Source organism: Chelonus insularis, unplaced genomic scaffold (genome assembly GCF_013357705.1).
Source record: "Chelonus insularis isolate UGA/USDA-ARS -01 unplaced genomic scaffold, ASM1335770v1 contig_324_pilon, whole genome shotgun sequence".
Classification (NCBI taxonomy): Eukaryota; Metazoa; Arthropoda; class Insecta; order Hymenoptera; family Braconidae; genus Chelonus; species Chelonus insularis.
In genome coordinates, this window is record NW_023276494.1 from 273,541 (window position 1) to 292,287 (window position 18,747).

At 30.1% G+C, this 18,747-nt stretch overlaps 1 protein-coding gene across 1 annotated transcript; it reads left to right on the plus strand.

Annotated features, from left to right (window-relative positions):
* The first annotated feature begins 6,041 nt into the window (after positions 1-6,041).
* On the plus strand, positions 6,042-17,105 carry LOC118065944 (knirps-related protein). Its single transcript, XM_035081575.1, has 3 exons — positions 6,042-6,620; positions 11,562-11,639; positions 14,761-17,105. Exons 2-3 carry the CDS (start codon positions 11,562-11,564, stop codon positions 15,802-15,804), a joined length of 1,122 nt encoding a protein of 373 aa, XP_034937466.1. The 5' UTR covers positions 6,042-6,620; the 3' UTR covers positions 15,805-17,105.
* The last annotated feature ends 1,642 nt before the right edge of the window (positions 17,106-18,747 follow it).

Here is an 18,747-nt window from a genome sequence, read left to right on the forward strand (position 1 = left end):
TTTATTTTTTTTTATTTAATATACTCCGTATGACACATTCTTTAAATCAATATCTTATTTATAAAAACAAGGAAATAAACTAACAATTTATGTTTATATCTGGAAAAATTATTCAATCAATGCAATCAATTATTAAATGATTATTCAATTATTCAAATGAAAAAAAAAATAGATACTTTATGTAATAAATTCATTGAAATCACAATTTCGATAACAAGAAGTACGTTTTAGGTAATTTTTAATCAATTTACTAGTTTTCCTCATTTCCAATAAATTCAATATTCCAAGTGTTGACCATAAATAATACCCTTCTCACATTCTAAGACATTTTTTTAACATAGTAAGTAGTACTTTTTCTTAATGATTTACTATACTAAAACGATAAGAATCTTTTTAATTAAATTAAAAACGTATTCTATAAACTATTACACTCACTAAAAATTCCCATTTCATTTAAAGAAACCCAAATAAAATTAATTACAGTGCTTTTTATTTATTCATAAACTTCATTCTTTCATTCAATCCATGACTTTAAGTGGCAATAATTAAAATATTTTCTTGATTCCATTCGGACACTAATTAAAGTACTTCGACATTAAGAAATAAATTTAATTTATTTTTGAATCAAATGAAAATTTTCAAAAGAAATGATCTGAATAATGAAGTAATAAAAAATCTGTACAAAGATAAAAAAATATAAATTAAAATTTCAAAAGTATTTATTGTAAATAATGATCGATAAAATATTTTTTCTTTTATAAATCAAAAGAAAAAATTTGAAAATAAATTGAATGAATATAAGACAAACTAAAGTAAGAACTTTTTATATTTCGAGAAAGTAAAAATATGATGACATCGTGGAATGAACTTTAACACTAGACACAACAAATATATATAAAAGAAAAATAATTTATTTGTTTATATTTTTAAAATAGGGATGGCAAATGATGTTTTACGACGTAATTTCGAGCTAGAAGCACGTCAGATGCAGAAAGTTACGACCTCTCGAGCTATTATTAACGTTATTCAATCATCTTCTTAATTCTACACGCAGTTAGTACTTTTTTTACATGTTTAGAGATCTTTACGAAGACTTTCCCAGCGTCTACATCTGAAATACTTCCTGAACAGTTATTATGAATAGCCGCGTGAGTATTGAAATGAAAAAGAATTCACTTCTCCAATTAACAATTAAAGGTTTATATTGGGTGGCACCATAAATATCATAAAGAAACGCAGGTGAAACCTTTATGTTGATTATCATTCCCTACTTAGACTTACGACACCTTCATCGACAACATCAATTGATGCCAGACAAGTCTCTTCTACTTCATCTTACCCATTACACTTTTGGGACACACTCTTGGGAAAATGAGAGTCTTATGATGCCTTGAAGCTATATTCCAACATTTTATAATATGTGTGGATCATCTTTCCGACAAATTCGGCTCGACAAGCTTTCACCTTTCTCACCTGCATTCGTCTTACGATAGTCGTGAGATGGTCGACTATTATCTCGTTAATTATTTCGTATGGCAAAAAAATTATTTCACTATTTAAGACAATAGCTCAGACTCTTGAATGAATTCACAACATGACCTATCATTTAAAGTCACAAAAACAAACCTTGAATTAATTTTGTGGATAATCAATATTGACAATCATTTATCTTCTTTATAGTAACATTAAAAAAATTGAATAGAATATTTTTTAAGCCTTTTTTGAATTATTTTGTTGATAACAACAAGCTCAAGATTTTTGAATTTTAACTTGACACAAAAAAGTGTTTGATGACAATTAATATTATTTTCTTGATGTTTATTCTTAATTAATTTTTTTTTAATTTAATTATTAATTATATTGCAGATTTAATGATATTGTTGAAAAAATGCATTTTGTATTGAGAAAAAAAAAGAAAATAAACAATTAAATAATTAATTCGATTATTCCTTCTTTTTTTATTTCCTTGATGATAATTTCATCAATCTCGTAACAGCTTGGAGCTATATAATGAAGACGAAACGCATAATTTTTCTTTTAATATCTCTCAATTGCCGCAATTTTCGATTAGACATTCACTTTTAGTGAGAAAAAAAAACCCATAGCGATGTGTTAAGATCAATTTTAAAATTCATTTACTTTCGAAAATTTTTTTATCTATTTTAGAATTAATGTTTATAAGTGACCTTATAGTGTACTATTCTGTAACATGCATTGAAATCAAACCAATTAAAAATAATTTTTTAGTATTTTTCTCTAAATGATATCTTTATAATTCACATTAATTTCAACATGTAATTAATGCTATTATTTATATGTATGTCTCTATTAAATTTTTCCCATGACTAAAATTACTTTTTTTATCTTTCATTAATAAAAATTTTTCATTGACAAGTAGATAAAAATAACAATTCCATTTATAAAAACATATAATATCACTTGATATGATACCATTAATAAAAAAAATTCAAGCCTCGTTAAAAATATCTTAAAGTCAATTCATTGATTTGTTTTCTTTTTCCAAAAAGTGTAAGGTATTGAAAATTCACTGAATTAACATTTTTCCTTAATGAGAAATACAATCGACACAAATTCTTTAAAAAAAAATCATAATGAACGCATTACTTTTTTCAACAGTAATAAATTTTTTTAATTCATAAAAATTCATGACACTAAAAATTATTATAAATATTCATTAATTGAAAATTGTTATTTTACTTTTATGGTTCTGTAAAATTTTTTAAATAATTAATTACTTTTATTTTACGTTTCTATATATTTTTTTCCAATTCTTTCATCGCAATCATTATTTATAATTATAATACCTAGTAGAGAAGAACTCTTTAATAATTAGTGTACTACTTTTAAAGTTCTCTAGTCAAAAAGACACTTTATTAAAAAAAAAAAAAAATTCCATTAGAATCTTATCTGAACTCGAATCATTTTTTCCTTCTTCGACATTATTTTATTTCCTGGTCTTTTACCTAAGATTGTTAGAGGAAAAAAAATTATCCGATATCTTGGAAAATATCTTTGAGAAAAATAGAATGTCTATATAATTTAATAGTCTGATAGATAAAAGAGAAACTCAATGGACGAAAAGTTAAGTTGAACGGTAAAGTTTGGGCGATAAAGTAAAAAGATGAGTCAACTTAATGTTTTATAAATGTTCGATACATAAAGTCGACACTAATGGAACCAGACTGATTTCAACAATCAAATCAATTATTTTAACGTATTTGATTTATGATTATGACTGACATGTGTTCTATATTTAAAAATTTATACACAAACTAAACAATTAATATTTAAAATATCCTTCGGATAGGAGTAATAGTGAAATAATAAATGATTACAGTTAATTACAGAATTTGAAAACAAATTTATGGGGTCATCCAGGAATCAAACCTAGGATCTCTCGTACCCATCGCGAAAATCATACCAACTAGACTAACGAGAATATATATATAGATACATATTGTTTTTAATTGTTTTGTTACTATTCTTTCAAGTACTCTCATTATGCATTGGCAATTAGATAATACTCATCGTAAAAATTGCTTTGATTTGCATTGAGTTCATACCAAGGAACTCTGAATATTTTTTTGAATATCTTTTTGAACAGTTAAGAATTGGAAAAAGCCTGTTACTCAACAATTTGTTATAAAACCTGATACCTAAGACACAGATACTTAAAATGCGTCATCAACTGATACCAAATTATCACTATCAGTCCATAAAAATAATTTGTCCAAATCTATGAATAGTTAAGTAGCAATAGATATTCTCATGAGCAACGATAAAAACATTGTCCTAAGTTGGAGTACTTTGCTTCTCTCTCAAAATGAATCATTGGATTTTTATTGTTCCCAGTGATAATAATAGCATTAATTCAAACAGTGATGGTGTTTTAACTGCAAATTAGTGAATATACACTTCTCCACAATGATTTTTACTGACTCATGTTTAAAAGAGTTCAGTTGTGTTACATCTAGCAAGCAGTTTCTAAAAATTCAATTTAATTTTATAAACAAAAATTTTCAATCAAAAAAAAAAATAATTTGTTTATTACGTTATTTAAATCAATTGATACTTTTATTGGTAATAATCAATGATCAGTTAATTAGAGATTCCTTTCACGTTATGGAAATGTTGAAGAACTAGACAAAATTGCTTGCAGTTCAGACAGCACTGGTGGTGCAACCTATCGGTACACATCATAAACCAAAGCTCGACATAATAGCAAGATCCAAGCATTGAAATCTCCACTAAGCCATGAGAAAAATAAAAAAAAAAAATTTATAAAGAGCTTTTAACATTTATTGGCCGACAGATTTGATCATAAAAAATGTTAATAAAGCGTCTGGAATAGTAAACGGGACTTGAGAAGATCTAATTAAGGATTTACTATTCAAAGTTATTATCTTTTTATGACATACAAGATCTTTTGGACTAAATGGCATTAATACCCTGGTTTTTCTACCAAATATAAAGGTCTCAAGAGTTTCAAATAATCCCAAGTTCTAAGTAAACAGTGTTTTGTTCAAAGAATATGGAAAATATTTCTGAGAATTTAAGTAGGTGAACTCATAATCTCTATGGAATTCCCTCAAAGGATAAATTAACATTAAAGATTCATTGAGAGGTACTGAATTAATATACTCATTTTTATTATTATTATGCTTGAGATTGTAATATTCTCAAGGTAAAAGCATCATCATTTCACAATAGACCGATAAAATAAAAAATAGTATACACTACAATTATTCAATCTAATGTTTTTAATGAATAAAGCATTAGCTGTCGAAATAGCATTCAGTTTTCACATACTTTCAAATATAAATCGATTAAGTTTATCTATGAAAGTGATTTTTATCATATCTAATATCGAGTGGCTGATAATTTCACGTGTCTATCGTTAATTATGGTCACGCCGGAAGTCGTAAACATTAATATCAGAAATCATACACTAATTATTAACTAAAAGACGACCTTTCTTAAAAGCATAAATGACGTCAATGTATTTGATAGAAATAAAAAAATTATAATAAATGTAATTTTTAATGAAAAGTTACACCAACGATATTTCCTGGTAATAATTATCTTTTCAACGAAAGTGGAATGAAAATTAATCTTAATCTTACGTCAACATTAAAGATCATAATAAACAATAGAAAGAGATTTTTTCATTGCTTTTCATGGTAATTATTGTAATTGATTAAATTTGATTTATTGTCATTTTTATATGAAATCGTTGTGAACTAAACAGATATTGAACACACTTGAATATATTCTGCTAACAATCATTCTCAATAATTAAGACATTACATTGATGTCTTACGTTTAATCTTCATTTTAAGAAATCCGGATTGATGAAGAAAGTAAAAATTGTGTCATCAATTAGTTCGAAAACTTTAATGAATTTTTTAAAGGACAGATTCACACTTAAATTACAAATATTACATCTAAAATAAAATCTACTTAAGTTTATAAGCCAGATCTGTGTACAGGTGTCTCCAAGCAGCTCTAAAGAATTGCAAGTCTACGTAATGTCTTTTAGCTAAAAGAAGATGTAATTTTTTTTGCACTAGTGATAAATAATTAGAAAAGTTTAAAAAAATAATTACTATGATTATTTACTGATGTTAAAAATGAAATAAATTAATTGAATAAGCGAACGGAATATAATTAACGATAGTTAACTGTTAAAAAGGTTAAAAATAAACATCAGATAAAAATAAAGTAATTCAAGAACAGTATAGTTCTTTTTACGCACGAATATAAAGAATAAGATAGGAGATGAATCTTAAAAAGAGACAATAATCTTCACTTGAAGAGGAAGAAGAAGAAGACGAAGTAAAAGAAGCCCCTCCCCATAAGTCCCCCTTCTTGAGGACGTTCCACGTGAGATTCTCGCAGGCGTCGTCGTGTTTTCCCACCCTAATGCCCGCGGTCTTTCCCACTCTATTGAATGCGGGGTCCAGCCGGGGACCAAACGGCCCACCTGTGCTGTTGCGGATGGACCCCGCACGCTTCTCCGTTGATCCGACGCACACAGTGGTGTTCATAAGAGCGATCGACGCACGTATACCTGAAAGAGTCTCAAGTCTAAGCTGCTAGTGACCCTCTGAGTCAGTAGTCGAGGACCGTTCGAGGATTCCTCGGGTTCTGTCAAGTGTCTGACAGTGAAAAAAAAGAGGGAAGGGAAGTAACGCCGCGAAGAAGGGGACATTTGAGGTGATTTGAAAATTACTGAGACCACCATCATCACAACAGAGTCATTCACCCGTCGGTCATCGTCATAGCATCAACACTCTATTTAGCTGTTTATTACTTATTTAATAACTGTGTATTTTATTAAATAAAACTTCATCATTTTAGACGATTGACCGCCAAAAAGTGCAAGTGCTCGTGATGGCCATACAAAGAAAATATCATTAATTATTTATTAACTGTGACTCTTTAGTGCTTCTGTGGAATGATTATTTTTCTTAGTGACTATGGATATTTTTTTTTAAGTGAAACAATTTTATTTTTTTCATTCACAACCATTCGATCATTTTTTAAGGCTCTGGATAGCCTTTCTATACTGATATTACTACTGAAGTTAATCAGCAAAGGTTAGTTTTGAAATGTGTGCAATTTATCTCACCTCTTTTTTCTCTCTATCCATATCTGTAAAGTGAAAGAACAGAAACGAAGAAAAAAAATCATTTTTCGAGTGTGAAGATTAATTTAAACGCTCTGCCAATTAATTTTGTCTAGTTTGTGGCTAATGGACTCTACAAGAGGCGCCGGTTCCATTAAACAAAAATGATAAAAAATAAATCAGTCGCTACTTTATGACTTTGATTGCAACAGACATCGGACGCTTTCGAATTGATTTATGATTGCCCTTTTTTCAAATTTTTTTTTAAACATAAATAATGATAATAACAAGTTGCAAAAAAATAAAAAGATCTCAGTGTGATTGTAATTAGTTGGTTAATTTATTTAGCGGTCCCATAATGATCAGATGAAGATCGCAATTATTTTTGTTATTCCTATAATGTACAACGCACATGAGTCTTTCAACAAATCACTCGATCGCACGATATTCCAAGTCAATTGCAGACGGAATCAAATATCGAGTGAAAGGTATAGTAGTATGGATACTAAGCTAAGTGGGTATGAAACGCGACGGGAGACGGACAATGGAAAACAATAAACAAATGCCATAAGCCATAATAAACGTATATACAAGAACGATCTATATAGAATTTACTAGGGCGTCACAAACATCAAAATTTCGTCAGAACGGAAGCTGATCTACTGGCTCGCTAACCAGATCGTGACGATATTTGAGTCAAGGAGATGTGAGATGTGATTAACTGCTCGTCGATTGTTCCGGTTAATAACGATGAGTAATTAGCCACATTAAATACCTGCGATACAGTAATCGATTCAATTAATCATGGGAAAAATCATTCAACTTGGAGGGAAAAAATCGACTTTGTTTCTAGAAATATTATTATCTTTCTAATTTAAACAAAAAAGGATTTAACAGACGAGTTATGTAAAAAAAGACTTTTTCTTCAAGTTAGATAATTTATTGGAGTAATCGAGGGAATTATTGAGGTAGAAAAAGTCTGTGGGATACTTGATGGAATTTTCCTTTTAGATCAGGTTATAAAAGTTATCTAAGTGTTGGTGTTGATGAGGTAAATAAAGTATTGAATTTTATTTATTATGAGTTAGTAAATTGAATATAAATGAAAGCACTCAAATATTAAGAAGATAGAATTTATTTCTGTCGAATTTATAAACAAATCTTGATCGTCTATTATTTATATTGATTTAAATTAAAATAATTTAGATAAATTCATTTTTATTGAAATAAATTATAAAAAAATTGAATCGATTAATTTGTGGCATCTCAATGTGTTTTTCATCTTTAAAAAAAATATGTTAAAGTATTTACTAATAAGTGACTTAATGACTTAAATATCAACTATTACTTCGTATTTCTTATTATTTGAAAAAAGCCATTTTTTTCAAATCTAAAAAACATTTTTTACCACTTTAATAACACAGGAAATTATTAAATTGTCCCAAGTTATTGGTAAAAAATGACTAAAAAAAGCTTTGAATTTTTTTTATTGCAATTATTGTTCATTTAATTATACCGTTAGAAAAAAACTTTTTGACCTGATGCCCTTTTCTCCCTCAAACCCTCTTCTACTTTCTACACGGCGCTATCTACTCTAGTATCCCACGTTACTAGTACAACTCAGCCACACTCCGAGCTTGAACTGCTAAAAGACTACTTAGAGCTTACAGTCCAAGTCTTAGATAAATTCAATGGCATCATAAAGTGAATTACGGTTAAAAAAATGTCTTTTTGTACGCACGTCTAAGAACTCATAGACATATAAAAAAATGTGCAATAAAAATCCTAGTGTTTCCTTTGTAAACAGTCTAAAAATCTACTTCAGTCTATTCAGTTCAATATAATGTTATTCTATTATTTTCTGTCAATTTAACGGTACTCTACCTTTTTTTTACGCCCCATCCCTCATTTCTTTAGCACAGTTTTTTATGTTTTTTTACCTCCCATAGACTGTTTGGCCTTGTCTAGATAAACTTTTTTACCATTTTATGTACAAATTGCTAAATAATGTGTTTGCTTGCAGATTAAATTATTTTAAAAAAGCCAAGATACAGTCCAGGGGACACTAAAAGTAAACAAAATGGAAAACCTAGCAGTAAAACAGTAAAAAATCAACGCGAATTGAAGAGTAATACATTTAAAAAAATCCCAACATAAAAAATAGTGATTTATAATTTGCTAGTTAAATCACAAGTAAGGAATATTTTTCTCATTCTGATAAATATTCTAATCTTTTATATTTAACTCTAGATGAGAGATGAAAAAAAAATAAATACTCCATTATTACAATTCCATTAAAAAGAATTCTATTCTTAAAATTCCTTGAAATAATTCAATGCTCTAGAATTGTTGCCAAGTAATCTCTATTAATTACGTAAAAAAAGGGTTTTATGGAATGTAATTTAATGCATGTGTAGATAGTATTAAAATATCGATAAAAGACTTTGAAAATTATAGAGTAAGTTTAAAAAAAAAAGATAAAAGGGTATTTATTTAGTTAATTTCCAAACTCTAACCACCATGAGATTCTGCGGGGATAAATGAAGGTATGGATGATGGGTGAAGAGATGTTTATCAAGCATCTGAGTTCATCGTCGATAAATTAACGTCTTACCGTGTGCTTCTAGGCTGAGTCATTGTCCATGAGAATAACAGAAATAAAAATATTGACTCTTCCTATCTTTCTCTTGCTACCGCAAATAGTTTTGCAACCGTTACAGACACCTAAGCATTTTCGAGTTGGAAAAGCGGATGTAAAAGAGTATCTGAGGTAATCTCTGTGGTTTTTTGGCCAACTAATCTAAGGTATTTCTATCAACAACTTGATTTGTCAGTTTAAATAACGAACAAGATAAATTAACTCTCAACATTTCCTAGTGTCTTTTTAAGTCATTAAAGAGACGTCATTGCCTCAAGTATTTGGACTATTTTGAATAATATCTATGCTTATAAACGTAAACAACTCATTTTTTACCTTATAAACAGGTTGATTTAAATTTAAAAGTGAATCTTGGAAAAATTTTATGTTTTCCTGGTTTCGGGAAAAATCGTATTGGAAAATTTTTGATTCTTTTTCTTTTTTTATTATTTGTTGGATAAGTTATTGATAGGCTGAATAGAATATTTCGGAATTTTTGTGTACTGTGTTAACATCGAAATGATTCATCAAAGAAATAATAAAAAGTCAAATAGATAACGACGCAATTGAAGAGTGTTTTAAGATGAAAAAAAAATTAATATTTCCAATTAAAAGCTTTAAAATTTTTTTATGGCTCCATTACCAATAATTATGAATGATTTTTCAAAAATTAGTAACACCTGTTACTTCTCTCACACCTTTAATTATATTCATTCAGAAATTTAATCTTCATCAAAAATATAAAAACCCCATGTTCCTAATGATATTTGAAAAGAAAACATTTATTTTCCATTCTCAAATTAATTATTTAAGCTTTTAATTTTTTCAATACACTCAATTACCGCTAAAAGAATTAACTCTTTGTCTTTATGACTCTTTTGTAAAATTAATGAGTCCCTTAAACATAAACTTAAAATAACAATCACACGTGTTTATTATCTAACCCGCACCCTGACTATTCGCAGGTGTGTATCCGGTCGTGTCATCGTTAGATTGCAGGTATTTTATATGGCACATACAACTCAAGACGGATGTAAACTCTTTTGAAGAGTTAAAAGATAAACCGATGATTGTTAATTTTTTTCTTACGATATCCTTGCACTTTGCAATGGATTCAAGGATGAACATGAAGGGGAAGCGAACAGATAGTTTCGCAGGGGATTCTTTCGCGTTGGCGTGCAGCCACACGGATCTCAAAGAATGAAAAGCCGACGATCGAGATCGAGAATCGCCAAGAGGCAGAAGGTTGCCGTAGAATCGGTTGCGATATTCTTATAGCCGACATCAGAGCCGTGAGAATCGTAGCAGCTCCTTCAGATCGCTTACAAGACTCTAGGATTTACCGATTGGGGATCGATTCTGACGATCGAGGCGTGATCTTTCATGTCAAAAGTCATCAAATGTATCATTTACATTCCCAGACATTTTCTCGCTAATTCCGACTTGTTTCACTTGGTTTGAAATTTCGATAAATGTTGAATGGTTGATGTTAGATAGTTTTGCATTGATTGTTCCGATCAAATTTTTGAAATAAATCTCACCATCAGTTGACTTAAAAATATCTTTTTATGATTAAATAAATTGTTAATTTCAATAAATTCGCTTTTTATTTAAAAATATTTTGAAGTGATAAAAAAAAACTTACAACCGTTTGAATACTACGTGAATAAGCAGAGTCAACGACTGAAGGGTATAGGTCAGGAGTATTTTACCAACCAAAATAAAAAGTCCGATGTCTCTCTATTTGCCTCTATAATTTACTAAAATTTACTCATCTATTTAGCGATCAGTTGTCACGAACGAAAGTATACCTTTTCACAGACAAACCAGGCATACGAAGCAAATGTATGACATGGGTATTTATGTGTACACATAAAGATGAAAAGATGTGGGTCATTTCTCAACTATTCAAGTCCTTGGATCTTGAGTAAAATTATTACGTAGTCCGACAAAAATAATCAAGAAAATATGACGATGAATTTTCCGCTTGTTGAATGTAACACGCGCCCCTCTTGCTTACCAACTTTGCTACGATTCAGCGACTCGCGACCGAGAGAGCCAATTGCACAATATGCTTCTTGTTCAAGAAGAGACTCTCTTTCGAGATCATTCATTGGGATCCAATAATACAAGTGGCAATAATGATTTATTTTATTATCATTACAACATTTCTTATGCCTATCAAATAACTTGAATGACATAAATAAAATAATTATTTATGACTTATTATTCCATCATCTAAAATCATATTTTATCCAATGGTTTCTGTTACAGATGAATCAACAGTGTAAAGTTTGTGGTGAACCTGCGGCAGGATTCCACTTTGGAGCTTTTACTTGCGAAGGATGCAAGGTAAGTTGAAGGTCCTCAATACTCTTGACCATCATAAATTATCTTTTAGACCTAAATCATGAACATCTTTCTAGCAACAATAAAACAGTTCAATAACTTTCTTTAATAATTATTACAGTCTAGATATTTAAATATATTTATTAATAAAGTTAATTTTTTGTTCAAACAATCGAGATTAGAAAGTGGTGTTAATTATCAAATTAAATAAATAAACCTTGTGGTAAAATAATAAAGTTTAAAAATTCTATTTATCTAAATGACAATAAAATTAGAATATTCCCTCCATCAATGAAAAATTAAATAACATATTGAAATAGTAAGCTATTAACTAACGCAATATTAATTGTTCTTTGCCTGTTTCCTAACTCTTTCCGGTAGCTTACGATCTAAATATCATTAAATAAACAATCGAGAGCATTATCTAGCGTGTCGCGCACGAGCAAGAACCTGTACTACTAGAGTAACACTGATGATTTATTCCGGCGCTTCGCACTTGCCCGCCACAATTGTTTCCGCCCTAGTTATTCATTGCGCAACCCGCGACATTGTTTCGTTTCGTTATTTTCGTTTTCAGGCCCATCGTAGCATGTCACCTCCCACCATAAATCCACGAGGTTGCCGTTCGTTTTTCCACCTCCGCGATCAACTTCACGTCATCCAGACCATCACCTACCGCACGATATCCTGAGCCTATACAATCCTAACATGTCCTACATGTGTACACCCATACACTTTTCTTCAACTATTCTCTCATCATGTTGTGTGTTATATTACTCCCCTTGGACACTTTCGGACTTATGGGGTCGCTGCACGCATGCCTAACCAAACGTTTAACCTCGGGTCGTGAAAGCGATTGCCTTGTGGCTTTGCGACATCGACGGGAAATCATCGGTACGGGAAATTTATTCTCTCGCCTTTTTTTTTGTTTCATTTTAAGCAAGGAGAACTGCTTTTAATCTCTTGCTAATTTTTATTTTCAATTAATCGCCATTAAGTGACCATTAAATATTTTTTAGTAGTATTTAGTGACTTTTATTCTCATCTTCTGTTCCCTTGAATGGAGAACAAAAAAATACAGTTTGATGATTGGTTCTAGAACTCATTTGAATTTTATTATTCCTTCAAAATCACTAATAAATAATATGTGTGTGTGCGAGCAACAAATTTTATTGTAATTGAAAATGTTTCTTTTTGTTTTTAAAAGAAGCTTGGAATAATCTGCCTGTCAACAGGAGAATGTTGATTTATGTTTTATCTCTCATCATTAAAAAGCCTCTTTAATAGTAAACGGAAACATTAATTTTTGAGATTGGTACAGTTTTCAGGTATGGAAAAGAAAAAAATACAGACTTAATCGGCTTCCAAAACCTAGATAAAATGATCAAGACACTCAAATAGGTTCAACCTCGACGTTTTCCGCCGCTTTCCCTTTTTTCCGGCCACGCGCTTGTGTGGATTATTATTAATCGTTTCCGGTTGGCGGCCCCAACACAAGAAGAAGGCGTTCATCACTTCTCCACGCAGTCCTCGATGTTCATAGACGCGCGTAATCAGTGATCCTAAAGCAAAAAAAAAATATGTGGCAAACTTAATCGATTCACGAAAGCACTTTTATGCTACATAATTTGTGTCGTCAGTCTGTGACTAAATAGTTACAATGTAACGTCAACCAAGACGCTCTTCGGACCTGGCTAACGATGACGCAACCGTGAAAATGCCACCATTATGCAGCACAACCACGCTTCAATCATTACGCAAGTAACCTCGTGCCCGAGTTTTCGGTCGCGTTTCGCTGCCAAATTTAATGAATACCGATCAGTGAAATCGTTAGATAATTTATTTTTAGTCCAGTAAATTTTATTTGGATTCTTTTGAAAAGTCATCGTTAATTTTTTTTATGAGTATTTAAATAATTCTTGAAAAATTTTGAAATATATTTCGAAAATTCACTGAAATCTTCTTTTGGTTATAAACATTTGATAAAAAGAATTTTTCATCTTTACTTCTCTTTTTTTTTAATAGAAAATTAAAATATAAATACTCTTTAGAAAGTAAATTTATTACAATTTTAAAATTTTTTCAACATTAGTATTTTTGATGGCCTCAAAAAAATATATTCTATCAAAAATGATAATAAATATATTCTCTTTGAAGTGAGAAATAAAAAAAAATTCTACTGAGATATTTTTATGGAAATCTGCATTTACAATTGAAAAACGCAATTGTAAAAACAATAATTATTTAATTAACTTCTTCCACATGTTGAAAAGATGTATTTCTTAATAATCTAAAATTTAGAGTCATAATTAGAATCTTCTTCTTGGCCAGTTTAGTAGCTAAACAGTAGTCAGAATTTTTTTTCCAGGTTGTTTCAATAAATACAATAACAGGTATTATATGCAATAATATTTCACGAGCCCCAGAAACTTAAAATTACGATGGCAATGTAGTAACCTCGAGGTCTGTTTTGCTTGAGAATTGCCTCAATCACGCTCCCATTGTCTCATTCATTGGTCTGTGGGTGCTTCTATATGGTTCTATGTACCTCATGCAGAGTGGAAGGAAGGGGACCAAGGCGCGTGCTCGGCCTACTACTCTCTGGCCCTCTATACTAATTGTTTTCAGTGGTGAAATTCATGATTCCAACACACCATACTAAGAAATAAGTACCCTCACTATCATTGTCGTACTCTGAAATAGTAGTGTCCTCTTCTCCCCTTACCATTCTTAATCTTTCCATCTCTTTTTTTGATACAAATTGGCGTGTGAGTGTGGCGTACGCCGTAAACAAAGTAATTGCAGTTTCGTTTTCTCGGTTAAGAGGGACACGGTCGCCGCTGATGGAACAATAGAAACACCAAGTTGTAATGAAAAAAAAAATAAAGAAATCGAGATGAATATCAGACTGTAACCCAATGTCCTGGTGCAAGAGCCTCTGACTTTTCGTCTATATAAGGTTATTGATCATATTTGGATTAAACTTAGAAGTTACTGTAACTTTTTTTTTTCTTCTAAGAAACTAATTTTTTATCATTAATTTCATATCATTTCATTTCTATTATTTTATGAAATTAATTTAACAATTGAATTGAAATAAAAAATATTTATCTTTCTGTTACAGTCATTTTTTGGAAGGTCCTACAACAATCTTGGAAGTATATCTGAATGTAAAAATGGTGGAGAATGTGTAATAAATAAAAAAAACCGAACGGCCTGCAAAGCTTGTCGATTACGAAAATGTCTACTCGTAGGCATGTCAAAGTCGGGATCACGTTATGGTAGGCGTTCAAATTGGTTTAAAATCCACTGTTTACTCCAAGAACAACAGCAACAACAACAACAGCAGCACCAGAATCTAACAAGTCGGCCACCACAACCAAATTCAACCCCTTCAATGGGAATTCATTCCACTCCAAGAAGTAAAGAAGATTCAGTGATGTTAGGTCTAGATGACTACAAAAATTCGACATCACCGTCAATAAGTTCGCCAGAGTCACATAATAGTGACAGTTCAGTGGAAGTGTCAGAAAGAAGAGCAGCGTATGGCCTTCATCCAGGTTTTAGACCTCTTCATCCTCATCTTCCACCACCAGACTTATCATCACTAAGCAAGGAAATGATGAGTCTTCCTCTAGGATACCTTGGTGGTATGTCATTGCTTCCTCCATCATTTCTACCACCACCTGGCCTATCCATGTTCTCACCTTATCACCTTTATGCGTCTCATACTCATCCTAGTCTGCTTCCTAATCATTCAACACTTCGAAGCTCACCATTAGCTAATAATCCTCCAACCACCGATTTAACACCAGGAAGCAGCGACAATTACGAAAATATTACGAACAATAATAGCAGATACGTGGCTAATCACAATGTAGTAAGTGAAGAAATTTCTTCAAATAAGAGATTTTATTTAGATGCTGTTTTAAAGAGTCAACGATCATCACCAATATCTAAGAAATCACGAATTGATGATTCACCAAGGTCCAGTCCTGATCGTGACTGCATACCACCTCAAGATGATCCTATTGACTTGTCTATGAAAACAAGTGGAACAATAACAAGTGAGGAATCAGAAGAAGATGTCAATTTGGAGGATAGTGATGGAGAAAGTCCTATTTTAAAGAGAAGACCACTACCGATTGATCTTACTACCAGGGCGTAATATAGAAAAAAATTAAACAATTATTTTTCTGTGGAATGTGCAATCCTAAAATGTTCGGCAACATTTTTAGTCGTTAGGAGAATTGAGCAAAGCCAATTTTTACGACTATGTATCGATAAAGATATTTGATGACTTTGCAATGTTTTTATCTTGTTTATGAAGACAACGATATAAATTTTAAATACAGACAGCATATTGACCCAATTTTTAACTAGAGACTTTCATGGATTAACATCCAATATAATATATAATATTATAAAATAATATCAATTGAAATTTTTTTAACATCTCCGGGGGATCTTTTAATTTAAACTTGAAAGACAGCAATCAAAAAAGTCCAATTATAAAACGAAAATCAGTAAAAGCTGACCTCATTATTCGGTCATAATCGATCAGCAAAATGAACCTGACATTCTCACTTCTGCTTTAAAAATTTTTAATGAGAGATTATCTAGATGAATGAGATAATCGATATGTCCAGGTTAATTAACGATCTCTATCCCGGTCTATCATCGTAAAACATATTGACAATAATCATGCACGTGTTAAGAACGTGTTGAAGAAGCTCAAGAACATGTGTCGGCAACTAACCAATGCTTTAAAGATAAACCTCATTGCTTTCGATTCCTGTCGATGTACCAGCACCTTCATCGATTCTTTGCCTCATTGATTTTGTCCAGAACCATAGGCAATCGGTCAAATTGGCTGTCAAAATGATGATAGATTTGTTCTTTCGGTTGGCTTGAACTTGAACAGACAAACCGAAATAATTTTAGATGGGAATCAGGTCAAAAAAAAATTCAAGAAAGACATAAATTAAGATTTTTTTTAAATAAATAAATTGGACAATACCTTCGCAACTGGTTTATCCATAGACACGAGCTCATCTTGCTGAACATAAGACCGCTTTTAACAAGATAGTTGTTTTGCATTTTTGGACTCGACCGATTTTATATACTGACTTTTCCAAACTAAATTAGCTAAGATTCATGTAAATATTTATTTGCAATACTTCTTTAAATCAACTCTAATTAGTTATTAATTAGAGATTTATGGCCAGTACATAACTAATAAATAATTTGTTGTAAAAATTGTTCATAGATATTTTTTTTTTAAAATTGTGCAATTAATCTGTGCAAAAAGGATAGCTTTAAGAAATAATTTAAATATAAATATTAAATAGTAAAAAATGAAGTTATGTAAATATATTAAATAAAATTGTGACGGTGGGACCAAGGCCAGTAGTTTTTATTGAAATGTAAATATTGATGAGAAAATAAAATATTTCTATTACCAATTAATTATTTTGAATGAATTACAAAATCTATCCGCAATCCTAAGATTTAAAAGTCACTATTAATTCTAATAATTAATCAATTAAAAATTTTCATAATCTACAACTTTTTATTCATTTCCTAGATTAAACAGTTCTATTACTTCATAGCAAAACTTCAAAAATTCCAACCTAAGCTTTAAGTAAGCAATTAAACTTTTAATTGAATCATTCCAACAATAAATGATGATTACAACCAACAGTTTTTCTTGTAAATAAAAAGTGTAAATTTTTCATAGCATTTTTTTCTAATTAAAAATGAAATAAAGCGAAAAAAGTGAACATGTCGATAAATAAAATTGAACGGGCTCGTCTTTCACGAGAATATGAGATTGCGTGTGAACTCCGTAAGGAAAGGTTACGAGCATAAATAGGCAATATAATGAAGCCAGGATAAAGATAGAGGTACTAACTCATAATGCACCAAAGCATGAATATTCAACGTACACGCAGTATAAATTCTTCTTTTCCCTCTTGTCTTCTTTTCTCTTCTTCTTCTATCATAACACTAAAGGTATGTATACATATATGCGCCAGGTAAGCATCCAAGAAGAAGAAGAATAAATGATTTGCGTTTAAATATCAATTAGTGAAGACGAGACTGGCTATTAGACTGTTAATATTAAGTTTCTATCATCCAATCAACACTAGGATCTTTGAATCTGCTTAGCAAACAAGAAAAACATTCTAATCAATTTTTTTTTCCTCAATTATTAATTCATATACTTATGAAGAAGAAGATTGATACATCTTTTCGTCACGTGTGCATCAAAAGCCATTACTATATCAGCAAAAATTATCCTGTTTACCTTGAATATTCAGAACTTGTAAATTCATTTTTGCAATATTATTTTGTACAGCTGATTAAGAATATTAATTAATCACATTTTTAATTGCTTCAGGTGCTTATAATTAGGCAACTGAAGATTTTCGACACTGTCAGACAGTGTTTTACATTATATAAAATATATTAATAACAGTTATCACGATAACACAAATTTACACTATTTTTTTTTATCTTGAAAAATTTAACAGTTTACTGTACTTTCTATTACACTGAGAGAAAGATTTCATAATGGAATAAATATAATTACAAGAAATAAATCAATTTTCAGTTGAAATTTCTGGTGCTAATTAAATGTTTGAAAGAATTTAATTAATTTTAATTTTTAATTTTATCATATATTTGAATAATTTCAAATTAAACATCAATTAATAATGATTGAAAAATCTAGTAAATTTATTTTCGATATTATTAGCTATTAAAAATAGAAATTTTTTTTAATAAAATAAATAACTTTTAATTTATAAGTGTTCATAAAAAATTTTCTCGCTCTTATTTACATTCTATTACCATCTGTTCGATTTATTAATAGGATATAAATAATTTCATGAGTTTCTATTCGCACAAAATTACTATTATGTCAATTAAAAAAAAATAAACAAATTATATTTCTCAGTTTTATGACGTAGAAATACTTTGGTTGTATAGGAATACGATTATTCCATATGTTAAACGTCAATTTTAATGATTTGTTAGATAGAATTACATTCTGATTTATAAGGCAAATAAAATTATTTTAATAAGGATTTGATAACTATTCATAATT

Coding starts and splice junctions, on each gene's coding strand:
- LOC118065944 (XM_035081575.1), top strand. CDS start 11,562: ATGAATCAACAGTGTAAAGTTTGTGGTGAACCTGCGGCAGGATTCCAC. Junction 11,640..14,760: donor TTACTTGCGAAGGATGCAAG/GTAAGTTGAAGG, acceptor TTTCTGTTACAG/TCATTTTTTGGAAGGTCCTA.